The sequence below is a fragment of the Phaseolus vulgaris genome, chromosome 11 (assembly GCF_000499845.2).
Source record: "Phaseolus vulgaris cultivar G19833 chromosome 11, P. vulgaris v2.0, whole genome shotgun sequence".
Lineage (NCBI taxonomy): Eukaryota > Viridiplantae > Streptophyta > Magnoliopsida > Fabales > Fabaceae > Phaseolus > Phaseolus vulgaris.
The window spans coordinates 10,610,091-10,630,295 of NC_023749.2; the positions used below are offsets into that span (position 1 = coordinate 10,610,091).

General features: G+C 35.3%; 1 protein-coding gene across 1 annotated transcript; it reads right to left on the reverse strand.

Moving 5' to 3' along the window:
- Nucleotides 1–273: 273 nt before the first annotated feature.
- LOC137811170 (serine/threonine-protein phosphatase BSL3-like) lies at nt 274–19,802 on the reverse strand. Its single transcript, XM_068612800.1, has 21 exons — nt 18,883–19,802; nt 16,689–16,749; nt 16,535–16,613; nt 16,349–16,428; nt 16,174–16,268; nt 15,976–16,075; nt 14,562–14,631; nt 13,102–13,203; nt 12,935–13,016; nt 12,160–12,339; nt 5,788–6,061; nt 5,459–5,696; nt 5,192–5,362; nt 4,855–5,093; nt 3,191–3,275; nt 3,005–3,103; nt 2,723–2,922; nt 2,561–2,636; nt 1,385–1,520; nt 1,155–1,294; nt 274–984 (listed from the first exon to the last, which is right to left on the reverse strand). The coding sequence occupies exons 1-21, from the start codon at nt 19,313–19,315 to the stop codon at nt 901–903; spliced, it is 3,024 nt and encodes a 1,007-aa protein (XP_068468901.1). The 5' UTR covers nt 19,316–19,802; the 3' UTR covers nt 274–900.
- Nucleotides 19,803–20,205: the final 403 nt, after the last annotated feature.

A 20,205-nucleotide genomic window follows, 5' to 3' on the forward strand; every position in this document is an offset into this window, starting at 1 on the left:
GTTGAAATATAAAAATAATTTTCTACTCACTTTTCTCTCATTTCTATCCTTTTCCATTCCCTCAAATTTAGTCCTTGAAACAAACAAGGTCTAATAGTACCCTACAACTAAAATTCCATGGGGTGTTTGAACTAACGTGGATGACTTGAGACTCGGATTCATGTTGGACGTGCTTTGAAAAGTGAGAATGGAGATTTTAAACAAAAAAGCAAACCCACACAGTATCCATCACTGCCGGCAAATAACATCCATCAGAGGGAACAGTCCACGATATTTGAAGCACAAGGCAATATACAAAATTCTATTCTCAAAATTCACATTTCTGTCAGAATATGTTGGTTCACACAAAAAGTTAGTTGTACAGAGCATGGATGGGAATTACACAAAGCAACAACTATGATACATGGACCCCCAAGAAAGATTTCTGATTTTATATATCTCACCATCACAGGAAAGAAGAAAAGAAACCCGTCCTCTTCATTTAAAATATAAATTGAAAAAACAATAACCTAGGGACGATGAGTAAAAAATATGTAAAAAAAATAATGAGAAAAATAACCAGCACTCATGAAGCAGACATCCATGACCTTGATTTTGTACCTACGGCTCAATTTACAACAGCTGGGAGGGAACCCAAACTGCAACTTCTAGCTTTGTCAAAGTGAACCAACCTAGCAGTGGCTACCAACTTTGCTTCTCGAACTTGTATCATCTAGATGCCAGATGATTGAGTAATGAGAACCAGGACAAACATTAGCTTGGTCCTACAAGCTTTCTGCGGGCATCAGATCACAAGCTCCATTAACCCGTAAATGGCATCATGCTATATATGTAACACCGGAAATTCAGGCGATAGCACAAGCGTCAAGGCATAAACAATACGGGTATTCTTAATAATCACTATATCCAAGCAAGAGAACCTCGTTCATTTGTTACTTGAGGACGGCCTCTAGTCGGTGTTGGTGGTCTGTTGGCATTCAACTCCTGTATACGTTTTAACCCAAAAAAATGTGAATACCAAAGAAGAAACTGCAGAAATATAGATTTAGTCCCATAATAACCACCTTAAAATTCACTTAGATATGAACGTATTTATTTAATATGTGCAATGTTATGCAGCACTAAGAGCGTGCCAACCATTTCATGAATAATACCTGCATCCATGTGTCCTCAATATGTCTCTCCGGCGAAGTTTCTGGTGAAGAAATTGCAGGTGGTAAGGGATGAATCAATTTAGGAACCACAACAAGATCTCTACCCAAAACTAAAATCGCTCCAGCATTATTTGCGGTACCTATTACCCAGCCAACAATGAAGTGCCAAAATTTAGAACGGAGAATTATCGTTACAGGAAAGTGCAATGGAGAAAGCCCAGTAACAATACCACAGTAGTTTGTCGCAGAAAAAAGTGTGATCAAATGTCCCTGAGCAAAACGCTCAAAGCCATCCATCACACATTCATGTGCACGAACAATCAGCTGAAGATCATTGTTGTTACAAAATTCCATGACCCGATCAGGCTGCAACAGCAAGACCCATTTAGATGAGCATAATATCACATATAGGAGTCTAAACAATCAAGGTAACAGAAGCCTAAAATTAAGAAAACGCAGACAACATCCAAGAAGGAAAATGCCTAGAACAATAAAAATAATAACCATCAGAAAACGTATGCAGTCCTCAAATTAGAGGAAATAGTGTAGGCATTAACAATAACGTCAGAAAATGCCTAGGGCTGAAGGTAACTAAAGTGGGAGAGCCGTGTTATGGGGTGACCTTATTGCAAGGTTCAGAGAGCACTTGTGAATGTGATGCAAGTGAACGTATACAAAAAGCTGTATCTAGGGTGAGTTCATTATCAACCCTATCTATGTTTCTACGATGGCCCGAGAATACACTCATTCTTCAGCCGTAGAGTGACTTTCTATGGGAAGGGAATAAATGAGAGTTGAGACATGCAGTATAGAAAATCGAAACTACAGCAGTAGTAAATGAAAGAAATCAAATTTGTAGTTATTTCAACAATCTATATTAAGGCTAGCTTCGAAAATAATTACTTAATAGATGCATGTTGCAATTACAAAAGTTTCAGGGCATAAACACTGCACAATTTACTTCAAAAGTTTCAAATGATGCATCAAAATTAATAGACAGTAATACAACATGAATTTTCTAGAATAATAAAACAATTAATATATGAGAATTAAAAATTTATCAAATTTATGAAACCAAAAAATAAAATAAAAAAAAATTAATATACAAAATGAATAATTGAATTAGAATGTACTGACATCGTAAATATTTTATCACCATCCTCCAATCATAAATTGTCAATTATGTACGAGTGTTGACATTCATAGCAATTACTTTAGATGTCATATTTAGGGTATTTTTTAATTGGTTGATGGTGTAAAAATATTTGCACTGCCAACAAATAAAAATTAAACTCTTGTATATTTGTTACCAAATTTAGAAAAATCAAAACCTGAATCTTTCTATCATTCTACAGAAAACTAAAACTAAATAATAGTTTGACAGACTACAAATAACAACCACTCACCCCAAAAGTAACTAATCCTGGACCCCGAGCATTTGGCCGAAGCCCTTCCACACTGTCATTCTCTGTAGGGTCAGACCTGGAGAAACACTTCATGCTGTCATTCTTCCAAAAGAAAATGAAATAAATTGTAACAAACATCACGAGTATACAAAATGCACCAACCACAGTAGATCCATAAGCACAATTGATCCTGCTTCCATCGTAATTGGACGCTGAATATTCTCAATTTGTTCTACGTGATTTATTGAACGACCAATACCCCCATGCATGCAAATAATCTTTTTCTCAATTAATGCTGCCAGAGGAAGCCAATTAAACAGACGGTTGATACGGTGCCATGCCCAAATTCCATCTCTCTCACCCTATAAGCAAAATTCAGAAGTTCTTGAATGACAAATAAGTAAAGAAAATACAGCCCAGTATATGCAATGTCAAATTCCTTACCATCCTCTCAATGCACTCTATTCGGAAACCAAAAAGGGCATTAATATCTGCAGCTTCATGGTTTCCACGTATTAAATGTACATTGTTTGGATACTCAACCTGCATAATCCGAATAATCATGCATAAACTTGATGCCATCAAACTTGTCAAACAACAAAAAAAGACAACCTATAGCATCTAGAGTACCTTCAGAGAAAGCAGAAGGCTAATAGTTTCCAGGCTGTGCTGACCCCTATCAACATAATCTCCAAGGAATAGATAGTCGATGTATCTGATTGTCATTTATACAAAATTAAAATTAAAGGAAATTAAAATACCTAAATCACGCACATTAGAATAGTTCAAAAAATATAATGCTACCCAGTCAAGGGGGAAGGGAAAAAACCTACTAATTATTTATTTTCTTCAGCACCTCTGTACTCATAAACTATCAGATCAACATATAAATATAACAATCCATTTGCTTATATAAACTAAACCTAACAATCAATCTATCTAGTAAAGAACCTATAAAAACAATGGATTTACATCATACTATTATTTGAAGGAATGCATGTATGGTATGCATTGGTGCAAACAAACTTGGTAGGTTACAATGAAAACATGAAATGAAAAAACATGAGACCATTATAACTGAGTTGGATAATCAATCACAAGAATTTTTGCCCAGAGAGATTAAAAAAATGGATACAAAACATCAAGCATGTGTTTGGGATAGCTGTGAAAATTAGATTATTTGAATAATTGGTTAAAACCAAAATCAGTTTTTGTTTGGATAAATTTGCTGAAAAATGGTTGAGAAAATTGTTTGGATGAAAAAAAAAGGGATCAGTTTTACAAAAGAAAGAGTATGAAAGTAAATTCTCTTTTTTTAAAATAATCATATTCTACAGATTTTCAAATTCATAAAATCATATTTTTTAAAAAGAAAAAATTTCTTACTAAATATCAGCTAATATTCAAAAAATCTAGCTTATTTTGTGAACAGTTTATTTTTCATAAAAAAAAGGCGAAATTGGGGGAAAAAGCTTTCTTTCTCCAAGTACGAAAATTGATAAAGTTAACATCATAGCTATTAAGGATGCAACAGGCAAACAAGTTTAATTAGTTGAATTGAGAACGGGTCATTGGATTGGCAGAGCCCAAAAAATATGGTGCAGCAGAAAACCAGAATAAGAGTAAGAAACTTCTCAGAAACTTATTTGAACTGGTCTTTTCAGAAGAAAAAAAATGCTTATCTATTTTATTGGTTAGTTTAAAAAATATTCTAAAACATCTATTAAACAAATAAAGGCTCATATCTCATATATGATATTCACATATTTTGCTTTTATTTAACTACTTATAAAGAACTTCAAAAAAAATTAAGAATTTATAATATGATCCTTTTATGCTAACTTAAAAAATTATCTAACTAAATATTTTAACAATTCTATAATAGTATATTGCTTATAAAAATATATTTTATTATTACCAACTCAACCCTACTTCAACCACAATCAAACCAACGAACTCTCAATCAAGGCCCTTACCAGTACATCGGTTGGTCTGATTTAAAAACATTCATTAACATTAGCTATAAATTTGGACTCCACAGATGTTCAAGACAAATTATGAAAGTACCCTCTGGCACAAACAATTAAAAACAGGTTGTACTAGTTTTGACATCTTAACATCTTATCAATCATGCTTAGACACTATCCGATAAATACTTATTGACCCAAAGGCTATTGCTAGAAATAGGAGACAGATACCATAATAATAGATATAACATTAGTGACACAGGATAAATATCCTTCATTAACTTTTATACACAAATCAATCCATGAGTTGAGAACTAAGCAACTTACGCTATGTCACCAGCAGTTGACGGTGAACCATACTCATCAAAGAGGCGCATGAGATCTCCAAATTGCCCATGTAAATCACCAAATATTTTAATTGGAGCCCTAAGCTGTAAGACGCTTGGTTCACTTGAAAATATCCGCTCTGCACTATCACATAGATCCGCAATTTCATTGCAGTCCAAGAAAAACTGTCGCCGAACTGGCGGTTTCCAGCCACGAGGCTTTAAGAGGTGAGCTACAACCTATAAAAGAAGGTCCAGAAACTTAATAAGTACACTCCAAGAAGCTTGATTTCCTTCTACAAATACTCTAATCAATTATAACTAATAGAGACAAGTACCTTCTTTGGGACACTATTGATAGACATCTGACGGTCTAATAATTTTCTAGCTGCTGTTGCACTTTCAGGAGTTCCATAACTGACTCGCCTGCCTTCATTCTCAAACTGATCAATTGAAAGCTGTCTAACCATGCCACCCAATGCTCCACCAGTCTCTGCAGCAACAACCACCTGCAGAAAATTCCAGAAAATGGACAAGGGGCTTGAACATTCATGGAATTTGTGACAGCATAATTTTTCCTAGGAAATAAAAAATGTATTACTCACAGCTCTGTGATGCAGCCTCACTCCACCAGGAGGAATGCTATTTGACACAGAAGAATCAGGCTTAATCAAGGAAGATATTTGTTTCCCACTAGGTGTTGCCTCAGCCCCACGATCTCGGTCAGGCAATTCAACTTCTCCATTTACTTGTCGTGCTTTCGCAGCAGCCAGTGTCGCACTGATAGCTTCAGCTTCTGCAGCTGATGCTTCAACTAGATACTCAACTCCTTTGCTTGTTCGCCTGTTCAAAATTCTTCACGTGAATGACAAAGCCAAAGTAACAATTCAATACTTCATCCGAAGATATGTTCAGATGATAAAAGCGGACATACCTAGATCCTGGGAGTAAGGCATTTTCAGTGCTGATATCAGTATATATGTCCCCATTTACAGGGGGGGCAACAGGATTTCCCAAAACAACTGAACCATCTGGAGCTGCTTCAATCATGGTTTGCCTTGTCCTATCATCAACAAATGCACCATATCGTCCAAGTAGTCGTCCAGCTTGTGCATTAGATGCAGCTGCAGCTGCTGCATGTGAAGCAGCAGCTGTTGTTTCAGCAGCAGCAAGATCTTCAGCAACAAGTAAATCGTCTAGCAAGACCCCTACAGCATAAATAATACATCATGGCCAGTCATACACATCAAACAAAAAAATTATAACTCACCACAACATATAATACCAAAATGAGCACAAAAACAAGCATCTTAGCTTCCATGACAAAAAAAGTGATTGGCCATGCTCAACAATAGTTCAAACTTGAAATAATATTGTTATTAGATCCATAAAAAAGAAAAAATAAATAAAGAATTTTGCAACTGTGTTAATAGGAATTATCTCTCATAATGTTCACTCATGCCTAGCATTGTCCGACAGTAAACCTAGTTGAATAGTGTTAAACTCTAGGGAAGAGAGAAACATTAAACACAAACCATGTGTTTCTGACACAGAACATGTGCTTTATTTGTAAGAAAAAAACAATAAATAGAGGAGATTTGATATCCTCTGATAACAAAGATACAGAAAAAAAAATGATACAGGAATAAATAAGAATATTCTGAATAATACATTATAATTTAGATATTCCTGATTATATAAGATCAACTAGTTATTTTATTTCTATAATTAAAACACTCCCCCTCAAGCTGGAATATATAGGTCATATATGTGCTTAGCTTGATGCAAATACAATAGATCCTCACTCCCCTTAGAGACTTGGTGAATATGTGAGCTAGTTCTTCATTAGATCTAGAGATGATGTCTCCACACTTCAGTTTTTCTCTTATGAAATGGCAATCCATCTCAATATGTTTCACTCTCTCATGACAGGATTAGAGACAATGTGTAATGTGGCTTGGTTATCTCGTCAAATATCAAAGTGAACTAAAGAAAAAGGAGACAAAGATAATTTATTAAGAATATCAAAAAAGACTGACGAACATGTTTCATGTTGGAGATCTCACATCAACTAGAGATAAGGACATTTAATAGTATATAAGAGATGCAAACCTCACCTTATGAGCCGATTTTGTAAGGTTAACTTAGGCTTAAAGTCCACTTCTTAGGATGGTATCATAGTCATTTAGAGTCTATCCTAGCCAGCGTTTGTTGGGCTTATCAGGTTAGGTCGTTATCGGACCACCCATAAATATATAATCCCACACACAAGTTGTTAGGTCTCGGCATGAGGGGTGTGTTGGAAATCACACATCGACTAGTGATAAGGATATTTAATAGTATATAAGTGGGTGCAAACCTCACTTTATGAACCGGTTTTAGTAAGGTTGAGTTAGACTTAAAATTCACTTCTTAATATTACCTAATTAGCATAACTCACAATTCAAAATAGACAAATGTTTTAAACTCGGCACCATCTTCCATATATTTTTAACCCATAATGTTTAATTGAGCATGCATCATCATTGGAGAGGTTGTCGATGTACATATAAGGGTTATGGATAGAAATAGTAATAAAGGCCATGTGACTCTCATCCAACGCCAATTGTTCAACTGATATCCGATCCTCCGAGGTAACATCATTTTTAGTGAAGGTGAGGATAATATCATGGGATCCGATCGTGTGAGGTAACTTTATTTTTAGTGAAGGTGAGGATAATATCATGGGATTAGTCAATCGGGAATCAGACAATAAATTAAAAGGACAATTGGGGACATAAATAACAAAGTTAATAGTAAGGGTTGGGAGGAGTTGGGTACTACCAATGCCGCAAGCTAGTGTTGGTGAACCATTGGCAGTAGTTGTAAAAGAAAAATTGGCAACTTTAGTAAAGGAAGAGAAAAGAGAACAATAACTAGATATGTGATTGGTTGCACTAGAGTCAATAACCCATGGACCAAAAGAAGGTGATTGAGAGACAAGCCAATGAATTACTAGTGTATGTCACTGAAGCAATGATACTAGTGGATTTGCATGTCACCATTTGATAAAGTCTTCAAATGTTGTTGGAGATGGATGAGCCCAAAATATAGGAGCAACAAATGACTCAACACAGGAAGTGGAATAGTTGCACCCATCTATCTTCTCATTACTATCATATGGTTAGAAAAGATGGGAGAATCTATTCAAGGGGTTATTGTGGTGTTGGAAGCACCATGGTTAGCAATGTTATCGATTATCGACCATGGCGGCACCATGGCAGAAATTGGTGTCGAAATTGCTGGCAACCACCACAAGGTAATGATGAAGCGATTTTCAAGTGGCAGTCCATGGCGAAGCTTTGGCTATCATGGAATGCTGATTCTTTTTTTGTCTCTCTTCCTCTATTTTATTTTTCTTCTTTTCTATTTTAATTTTGCTTCTCTCCTTTTTTTTCAGTAATTTTGTTTTTTGTTTTCCCTTCTATTTTTTTATCATGTATTTTTTTATTTTCTTTTTTCGGTTTATTGTTTTTCTATTTTTCTTGACTGGTTTTTTCTATTTTCTCTTTCCTGTTTTCTTTGTATTTTTCTTTTCTTTTCTGGTTTTTCTGCTTTTTTGTAATTTTCTTTACTCTTTTCTGTTTTTTGTTCTTCTCGAAAATAAAATATTTTCTGTTCATTTTTTCTTTTTCATTACTCTTTCTTTTCTTTCTTTTTTGTGGTAATCTATCATTGTTTTTTTTCTTTTTAGTTGAATAGCACTCAATGGCAAAACTTGAAAGCCAATTCAAGATCATCTAATAGAAATGACCCGCCTTGGATGATGGTGAATTGGAATCTGATAGCTCTAACTTTGAGTCTAAAAATATATTAAAAGAACTATTTAACTTTAACCAAGCTTCCTCTGAAGAGGAAGAGAAGGAAGGATCCACCCCATTGGATAACATTTAAGATAACTATGTTGGGATTGAGGAAGAGTCAGAGGATTAGAAATTTAGCATATTAATCATGTTTTGTTCTTATTTTAATTCTAGGAACTTGAAATTCTAAAGTCTATACTTATTATTATCATTAATTCTATGGATGTCTTTCATTATTCTTTTGCATTTCATTATGCAGTTTACTTATTTATTTACACACACGTGTGTGTGTGTGTGTTCAGGATGCTTCCACCATAACCCCTTATGGCATTCAATATATTTTCATAAAGGATTTTTGAGTTACTAATATTTTTCGTCATCCAATATTTGATAACACTTGTTGGAAGACATTTTTTTAAGCTAGAAGAAAAAATAAATAAAAAACTAAGGAGAAGGTGCCAGAACAGTGGAAAGCGAACATGAGAGAGAGGATGGCAAAGAGAAAAAAAAATCCTCTGAAGACATTGGGTCTATCGGGCCAACATGGTTTTGAAAAAAGCTTTGGATACCATGCTAAACTCTAGGGAAGAGAAAAACATTGAACTCATACTGTGTGACACATCATGGGTGCTTTATTTATAATGAGGAAAAAGAAACAATATAATAAAGACAGGGGATTTGATATCCTCTAATAACAAAGATATGATACACGAACAAATAAAATTGTTTCTAATAATACATATATAATCTAGATATTCCTCATTATACAAGATAAGCTCTTATTTTCTTTCTATTATTATAACAAAGACCAATACCCCAATGTTTCTCTCAACAGTCTAGATGTGGTCTTCTCAACTCAATGTCTTCCTCAAAACTGCTGCTGAGCATGCAACTGAGCAATATTAAGATTAAGATTTTCGGAAGTCATGTAAGAAGACCAGGGAATCATCACTGATAGGTATTAGCAGTAACTGACTGCTATTGCCAGTTAAAACTAACATAAGAGAGTCTAACAGAAAATCAGTGCAACAGAAAAGAGAAAGAAAAATACCTCGAACAAAATCATTCTAACAGAATAGTAAGAAACTAAGAAATATATTTAACGATCAGAAAAATTGAAGCTCTAAGAATAGTAAATCCAGTTTTTCAGATAAGGATTGTTCCCTACTTTTATACAATAATTTGATCATTTTCTAGTTAATATAAGACCTATCATCCAATCCAATACACTATTGGGCCACAATTAGACCACTCATATTCAGTCTCATGTTAAAGGTGTCCAATCCTCAACTCTAAGGAGGATATTGTAGATCTCACATCAACCAGTAATATGACTAAAATATAATATATAAATGGAGAACAAATCTCAACTTACAAGCTGACTTTGTGAGGTTCAATTAAGCCTAAATCCACGTTTTAAGAGATGCTAAGCTGATCGTATGATTTGAGTTACTTCGTAAGTTTCTATCTCCCACCTCTTCTAACACAATTTAAGAATTCATATTCTAGTAAAAGATACTAAAATTTTATAACATTCGCTCCAAAGTCCAAACAAAAATAAAAATTATAAAAATAAATTCAACTAAATATTAAGCAAAATAAAATGTGTAAATTACATACAGCAAATTAACTAAATTGACTAAATTAACATCACAAAGCAGGCTCATCTAATCAACAACATTGGTATTGATAAAACTATTAAACAATAGGAAAGAAAGAGATTGAGCTGAACTGAAACTGAAACTGTGAATTTCTAAGAAAAAGGAATTAATACAATTAATAGAGAAGATTTGATATCCTCTAATAATAAAGATATGATAGGAGAATAAACAAACATGTTCTTAATACAGAATCTGCTCCTTTTTTCTATAAGTATAACACCCCCCTATAAGTCATGTCATGTGTCGAGCTTGCTGCAAATATAATCAATTTTTGGTCCTATCGGAAACTTGGTGAATATGTCAGCCGACTATTCACTAGAACTGACAATTCACTAGAATTGACAAATCTAGTAGTGATGTCTCCAAACTTTAGTTTTTTTCTTTTATGAATGACAATCCACCTTAATATATTTGGTCCTACCATCAAACTCTTTGAGGAGTTGTTTTAGCCATATGAGCTCACAAATGACTAGTGTTATTCCTCGTTATTCTCTTTCTGCACTTGATCTTGCCACTTAATTTTGTTTCTTACTGTTCTACAATATTAAATTACCTCCAACAAGAACACAATACCTTAAAACTGGAGGGTCAATTGCTTGGTGACCCTGCCTAGTCAGCATCAGAATACCAAACATTTGAGATTTCCCTTATCTTCATATATGATCCTTACTTACCAAGAGCCTTCTTAATATACTCTAGTATTCATATGGTTGTATCGATGCTCAGTACAACGATGATGTCAAGACTAGTCACAATGAGGTATTTAGCTTACCAATTAATCGTTTGTATCTCGAGGATCAGAATACGACTTTACTTGGTCAGGTATAAGTTTGACATTCAAATCCATTCATGTATCCACAGGCTTAGCATTTAACATCCCTATTTCTTCTAGAATGTCAAGAGTATATTTTTTCTAACATTATAACCAAACCATCCTTGGATTGTGCAACTTATATGACAAGGAAATATCTCAAGTGTCCAATATCTTTTTTCTGGAACTTTTGAACAAGATATTGTTTTAGTTGTACAACACCCTCCTTATCCTTGTTGTGTTGTGATAACAATGTTACTCATATATACAATGAGATAGATATAACCTAGGGGAGAATGATGATAATACAAAGAACAATCAACATCACGTTTATATTATTGCAAACTGTTGGATGATAGTCTCAAAACACTCAAACCACACGAGATTATCGCTTGAGACCATGTAGGGACTTATGTAGACAACATACCATATCAAACTATCTTAGAAGCAAACTTTAAAATTAACCTTCAAAACCAATATTTAAGGTGAGGTTTGCACTATATATTACAATTTGGTCATATTTCTAGTTGATATAGAATCTCCAACATCCTCCGTCACGTCAAGGATTGGGCATCTCAAGCTTAGGAATAGATTTGTGAGTGGTCCAATAGTGACTCGATAGTAGGTGGTGCAATAGACCCAACAAAAGTTTGCTAGAATAGAGTATAATACCATGTTAAATTATAGGAAAGGGAGAGACACTGAGTAGCATGTGTTTCTGAGACAACACAGATGCTTTATTTATATTGAAAAAAGGAATCAATACAATAAATAAATGAGATTTTATATCCTGTAATAATAAAGATATGATACATGAATAAATAAAACTGTTCCTAATAATACATATAAACCTAAATATTCTTTGTTATATAGGATTTACTCCTTATTTTAATAATTATAATTATAACAAAAACAATCATGCATGGTCAAGCAAATAGGAAATTAATTCCATTTAGATCAACCCACATAACTTCAATCAATTTAAGACTTACCGCCCCGTAAACCACCATAGATAAAAATCAAGTCACCAATTGCAGCAGCAGCATGCCTACAACGCCGTGTCAACTCAACAGAGGCATCTCCACCAGCAGCATCAGCACTGTATCTACCCGTTCTTGGACTGGTAACAACAGATTTTGTATCACACCAAACACCAGCAGCAGTGTCCAACACTACAAACAGTGAAAAAACAATAGAAATACTTCTAAATGCAACATTAATTGGCATAACAATAAATCTTGCTTTCACACACAAAAGAAATTACCATTGGAAAAAAATAACTAAAGGCTACAGAGGCAACTAGGCACCGGCGAGCTACCCTACAAACAGTACCTAAAACAGTAATGAAACTTCAAAAGTATTTGTTATTGCTTATAGCAGATCATCCCGATTTCCACAAGAAGATTCTCTTTCTCAACTTCACCAAAAGTATATTCATCCTTCAGTCAAAAATGAAAATATATGTAGACAAGAGTATAGGAAGATATAAGGGCATTAAGGTAAAGAACTAGTTTGTAGAAGATTTAATTTCTCTAAAGTGAGGAGGGATACACTGATAAAGCACAAAGTCACAACTGTTGATCTGAAATTAAAAAGGCATAGATCATAATAATCTCATAGTTCGGTATGCAATTGCATGTATGCTACTACAATATAAGCCATTAATTTTTCAATCACCAGTTATACTTCTGCTCTTTATCCAAGATCAAACATCTAAAAAAAGAACCAACCAAAATGCAAATTCTTAGCAGCGACAGAATCAAGTACCTGCAACACTTGATGAATCTTCAACCATCCGTCCTCCCCCAAGGGCCCCACCAGACACATGGAGCCTTGCATTAACAAATACCTGGAATCATTAAACAAGTAAATTGAAATCCTTAGAATATATGACAAAGTAAAAAATATAAATAATAAAAGAAACTAAGTCAAACCGCTGCATGTTGATATCTTGGAGACGGTGAGACACCAGGAGCAATGGCCCATTCCCAACGACCATCTCTATGCTTAGCAAGTCCATATGCACTTGCCAATGGCTGTAATATAAGATTTTGGGGAAGGGCAAGAGGGAAAGAAGAAGTGGTCAGAAGGTTAGAAACAAGAAATTCACATGGGCCACATGAAAATATTTAACAAAGACAGAATTACATGAATCCACAAAAAAGTGTTTGCAGATAAGAAAACAAAAGGCATAAATTGGTAACAGAGACTTTGCTTGGTTAAGGGAGTGGGATCTACGAAGTGATCATATTGCTACTTGCTGGATTTTGTGCTACACTTTGAAAAAAAATAAGTGGTATGGTTATGGATTTTTTCCTTCAAAGCAATACCTCTATAAAGAAGCAAGTTATTTTACTTATCAAGAAAGAGCAAATACAGTTTACATCTGAATGAATGGAGATGTCAATCCAGTGATTACCTCTACTCACATTAATCCATGTATATTTCTTTCAGACAAATGGTCACTATCAACATGACGGAACCTGAATTAAGTTTTATGATGATGCCTAGGTGGAAACTGAATGTGTGCTTTGACCATATGATTTTTCTACTTTTGATTATAGCCCATAAATATTTTATATCCTAGTCCTGCTGCTCCTTGTATTGGGATTTTAGAATGAGGAAAAAACCTTCAGTACTAGAGGTAGGTTAGATTGAGTATTCATCATTTTTTTTAATTCACTTGAATCTACTTGCTTCTGTGCATATTCTGGCACCAGGGTTTGAACTCTGCACACTTCTGGATTATTCTCCATTTTATATTCCTTTTGGCTTCTTATTGACCTGAATGTCTAAGGTTTCTCCTAGACAAAACTGGCTGGAAGCCCAAAGATCCCTCAATAGTAAATTGAGATTCCTTTGCTCAAACAGCAGTTCAACAGGATTAAGATATTATTTCACACTGAATTGCAAGCCTAAACATTGCTCTCACCCTTGATGTACTTCACACGCAAATCTAGCACAAAAAACAGAGCATCACTCATTTAGGAAGAATTGAAAGGCAGTCACCATTCTTTGGATCAATCCAATTTTGCAAGAAATATACTGTCCTGTAATCTGCTACAATCTTCCTAGTATCTCTGTTTTGATTTTGCTTTTTTTTCAAATCTTGACCACACCTTATCTTTGCCCCCAGTTTCCTCCTCCATCAGAATGTTCCTTATATAGCAACCAGGTAGAGACAGACCTAATTATTATGGTGAGTTTAGAAAACAATCGCAATCTACCCACTAGCTTAAGAAAAGTGGATAGGCCACTATGCAGGCAAGCGACAAGGGCATAATGGAAAATAAGAGTGATATCGATGACAAACTATGGCAAATTCATACCAGGAAATTTCTACAGAATTCAATTCAATAGAATGACAAAGTGAATGACTGAATAGATAACTCACAACACTATTGGCATCCCTCCCGCCACAAAGCAGAAGAAGCCCGTCAGATCGTGCACTGGCAGTTGCATACCTAATAAAAAGTAAATGACAAAACAGCAACTCAACCCCAAATTATAAAAAATCCAAGCACAAAATGACATACAACATAAATAAAGAAAAGGAAAGATTTATTTATGCGGTAAAAACGATCAAAGTTCTTATAGTGCACTACTAAGCTCAACAAAAACACAGCAATAGCTAAGCAAGAATTTAGTAAAAAGTGTCATGATCATGGTAGTAAGTATCGTACGATTCATGATACGATAAGATTCAAAGTGCCCCCAATACGAATCGCAAGAATAATCGTTTTTGCTCCCATATCGCAGCTGTATCGTGTGAATCGTGACATAAATCGCAGCAATCGCGAAACGATTCCGTATCGCGACTTGCTTTTGAAAAAATCCTAATTTTAATTTGAATTATTATATAAAAATCCTAATTTTAAGTTTAATTGCTTTTATAAATAAAAGCCCTAATTTTAGAACCCGGTGCGTCATTTCAAACGTCCCCTACTAATTTCAAAAGTTCCTTTGTACGTCCTTCTCTACTTTCTTCTTTTGTGTGGTATATATATGTAGATACAACACTCAAAATGAAATATGAGGTTGTTTTGTTATTAATTGCATCTCTACATATCTTATATATTAAATTATGTCACATTTTTTAATGTTTATGAATCTTACGATTCACGATACGAAACAATACACGATTCAGAAAAATATTCCACAACCTAATTATCATCACACATAAAAGCAACCCCAATATAAAGGCAAACCTACTCTAATATCAAAAAGTTCTATAGGTGTAGAAATAATAAAGCAATAATCAACAAATATACAAGCCCAAACATGCAATGCAATGGTAAACCAAATACTAGCATGCTTAACATGGCAGAACTACTGAAAATTACAGAAAATTATGTTTCACCAATTTTGTACGGCAGGGGTAGAGGGGGGTAGTGGAGAGAACAAAGAACATTAGGAACAAACCCAAGGCATGGAAATAGTTCAAAATCGGGGCAAATAATATGATATGAAGCGAAGAAAAGTTAAAAATAAATTTAACCGAAAGCATATCAGTCTAACAAACCAACACATCTACATCTTCACAACCATGTCAATCTAACAAACCAACATGAAGGATTTAAATTTATTCAACTCAAATACAATCACCTGTGTTAACCATCAGAACCTAGTTTAAGACATCAGAGGCACAGAACAAGAAAAGGCTGCCCTAAGTGCGCCTCAGAACCTAGTCTGTGGTATCAAAGGCTTTTGGAACGGGACATGCATAATACAATGTAGTTAATTGATATGTGTGTGTGTAGTGAAGTCAAGATATTAGTAAAGAAGGGTAAGTTTCATGGACACATTACATGCATGGAGGTGGACCCTCTCCTTCTGGCTCCAACTTGCGCCATTCATAAGGCTTGGCAGCTGTGTCTAAAGCCCACACATCAGCCAAAGGTCTCTTTCCTGGAAAGCAGGGAACAAACGAGTTAACATCCAAGAAATTTACATTCAGAGGGAACATCCACTGTGAACAATGCAAAAAGGAGCATTCAGGTAGTTACCATCATTGCCTCCAATTGCCATGAGATATCTCTGCCCCACCAAAGCCATAACATGTCCATAGCGTGGTCCTGGTCCAGGGCCAGGAACACCAACTCTAAATGACATTCAGAACCCACTATATCAGATAAATGTCATTGAGGAGGAAAGAAATTATAGTTTAGTATTATATCTAACCTATGCCATCGTGGTCTTTGCTGAGTGAGATCAAGAACATGAAGATCCTCAGCTGACAAACCAGCAGGACCAATGCCACCCTGTTTTATGGTGTGCAAAATACTCCAGTGAGAATTATGGTACCCATTTTAAGGAATTAAATTAAACAATACTCGGATAACTTAAGAGATAGACTCTCCACAGTACCTGAATAACTACCATTGTTCCCACAGCAGTTGCAACATGTGCAGCCCTAGGGGTTGGAGGCTCACCGATGGGAGTTATCCTGCATTAAATTTCCTTATAAGCTCTGAAGGCAATACAAGCATTACTTAAGCCTTAAAACTGGTTCTGAGCTTACCTAGACCATTTATTAGTTATAACATCGTAACAGTGGACATCAGCGGTGGCACCAGCTAAACCTGCAGTGCAAATGAAATGTACCAGTCATGAAAATTTTCAACCATAAAGACTAACGATCCAATCAATATCAGTGCTTATACAAAGGGGGGTAGGGAAGAATGTAAAAAATGTAGACAAAATCATTTTTTGTCTTGAAACGTCCCTCACACAATGAACAGATTATACAAATTCCCATTAAATTAGGAATGGCCAAATCAAGTTTTTACATCAGTATTTAGCTTCTGACATTGGCTTGCACCAGAAATAATAAAAATCATTCTACTAGAATAGTTTGAACTTCAAGAATTACACTAATTGTATGGAGCTTCAAATGACGTACAAAAATATAGCCGTTAAATTATGACATATAGGAAAGGCCTGTCAACTATGTAGAAATGGGTTGCATTGCTTGCCTGAAAGAATACCACTTGGGCCTAGATGAGAAATAAAACATTATTAATCTGCCTTTTTATTTTTCTTCCTTGATCAATAGTGGTATATCAAGTAACTGAGACAAATTCAAAAGAAAAAATAATCACACCAGAAACAACAGCAATCTACCATCAATCTTGTGATTGTGAAACCAACCATATCCTTTAATTTATGATAATTTAATATCAATACTACTTCACACTGTAATTCATGAGAAACAACATGTTAAGGTATTCAGGAAACCAAAGAGCCAAATATGCAAACAACCATATCTTGACAGGTACTTTTTTGAATCCAAAGTTTTTCTAGAATAAAAGGAATGTTTCCATTATACATCAGCATATCAAACAAAAATCTTAGCAGAATACATGAGATATACAACAGCAAGAGAAACAATAGGAAGAAAGGAAATAAAAAAGTTCAGACAAACCGAGCCTAGATACTTCAAGCAACACGGAAATGATATGACATGGCTACAAGAACACAGAAATTTAGTAAAAGTTCAATATATATAATATAAGTGCTAGATATGTTGACATTAATTATAAACAACAACAAAACTCATGCAAATTCATAGTGTTTGTAAAGAGATATTGATCTTTTGCCATTAATTCAAGACTTCATCATGGATGATGATCATAATTTGCAATCAAAAAAGAATACTCGTGATCGTTGCAAGAAAATCATAGTTCCATATCTTCCCTTTACATATTTTTCCATAACCTGTTAGAATGTGATAAAATATATCCTTCATACTATTCAAAAGAATTATGGGCTCCATATAATAGCCAATAGCTTTATGGATATTGAGGAAAAGATACAATCATATATAATTTTATTTATACTCAAAGTAGCAGAAGCACATCCCAAACCCAAACATCAGTCAATTAAATTTAAAAATAAACGAAAAGAAAAGATAGTTGAAGAATACTCCCTGAATACTTTATCTACGATATTGGTATCAGATATTAGATACGTGGATTACACCAATAAGTTACCGGTTTTCAAGATCTGAGCTTCATAGCTTCAAACAAAGAGGATATTCCATAATCCACAGCAAAGGAATGGAGATTGGCCCAAACAGCAATCGGAGAAGATATAAATGATAATGAAATAAAATTATGGCTCATATATTGGATTGGAAGAGATGAGACACATTATGTTTAGGAATCAAAGACAACTAGCTAATCTAATGAAATGTTTCCTAGTACTGTTTTTTCCATTCATTTCAAGCCCCACTAAAGAGAGGACAGAAAGCCATGCAAATGGAAACGTTTTAAAATTAACTATAAACTTCCAATTTAACCCACATACCACAAAAAAGGAAAGAAATTAATAAAGTGGCAAGATTGCTAAAAAATTCCATAGATTTAAACTCATTTATTGCAATGTGCCAAAGATGAATGAAGTATCCAAAACAAGTTTAATGAGAACCCTGGTCTCCATGACCAGCATTTAGTTCATAGGACATGAACAGGAAAAAAACCTTCTGGCCTAGCACTTACATTTCCATAACCTTAATCAACAAGGCAATCGAAGCCATCGTGTGTAAACATCCATAATAACTAGCCAAATACATACATGGCTCAATACAAAGCGCGAAGCGCAAATTTCCAGATTCTGATCAAACTAACAAAACCAAAATTCAAAATACTCAGCAGCTGTATCTACGTCATGTTATTGCTTTCAGGGAAAGACGAAAAGGAAAGTAAAATACATACGTATGCCAGCATTTCCAGCGGATGAAGGAGTCCCTGAGGCCGCAGAACTCCCTTCAAGCGCAGTGGCACCGCCGAACAAAATCAACCTTGGACCAATGTACCCCGACGTCCCCTCCTCTCCAACCGCCGCCACCGCCGTCAACGTGTGGCCGCACCGCGGTCCCGGCCCGTCCTCCTTCTTCTCCAAAATCGCATTTACCACTGAGTAGGTCGGCGCGAGTCTCGGACCAACCACCGGACTGTGCTGCACCTGACCCGCCGTCACCGGCGACGACGGCTGCTGTTGCGACGGCGACTGAGCCGGAGATCCACCTCCCGTCGACAAAGGCGGCGGCGACGGAGGCGGCGACTCTCCTAACTGGTCTCTTTCGGCATGGTTCTGCACCGCCGAATCGTGATCGGCCTCCGGCACCATCGAGGAATCAACGTCCATTTCTTAACCCTAAGATTCGAGCAATTCCTGTAAGATCGGAGCTAGAATTCCCGCGAAACCGCGTCCTGAGCCAACATTACGATTCGGTTCAAAAAATTGCTATCGAAAACCCTAACTCAGATCCTCCGCTCCTCAAATTCAAATTAAGATTTTCACCCACGCAAATTTTCCAAAAATAGAGGAAAATTCGATTAGGTTATTTCGTTTCTCTTTCTCTCTCTGTCTCTCTCTCTCTGTATTTTCGCTCTCTGTCTGTGCGAAAAACAAAGAAATGAAAGAAGCGGTGGTGAACGAAACGAAACGGGACGGAGGAGCAATCTGAACTCTCACACACAATCACCACCCAAAGCAGAAAAATAAAATTAATAAAAAATTATAAAAAAAATTATTTCACTGAGACAAAGGGTTCGTGTCTTTCTCTCTCTACTTTTATTTTTCTAGCTTTCTAATCTTTTTTTTAAAAAGCTAATTATATATTATATTATATATATTATATATTATTTCTAAGGGCGTGTATTTATTGATACTGAATTATTCGGTATTTGGTTGGTTGGTTGCAGAGGAAGAGTGCAGTTGGTGACCGGTAGGGGCGGTCGTACGGAATAAATTGTTGCCGCGACAGAGCGGAGAACGGAAGAGAGTTACCGGGACAACCGGGGATTGGTTTAACTCCACAAAAACAACTCAGCCACTTAAGGTAACATCATTCTGTTTCTTTTTACCATTATTGTACCAATAAACATGGAAGGTGACACCACGCGCTGTCTTTAGAAATTTTTTCTCCTTTTTAAGAAGGGGAAAATTTTATTTAAATACTGCAAAAAATTATTTAGATAATAATTTAGAAAAAACTATCAATATAATTCTCTTAACCTTTATACAGAAAGGAT

Coding starts and splice junctions, on each gene's coding strand:
- LOC137811170 (XM_068612800.1), bottom strand. CDS start 19,315: ATGGACGTTGATTCCTCGATGGTGCCGGAGGCCGATCACGATTCGGCG. Junction 3,104..3,190: donor GCCTTCTGCTTTCTCTGAAG/GTACTCTAGATG, acceptor CGGATTATGCAG/GTTGAGTATCCAAACAATGT. Junction 985..1,154: donor TTGAGGACACATGGATGCAG/GTATTATTCATG, acceptor AAACGTATACAG/GAGTTGAATGCCAACAGACC.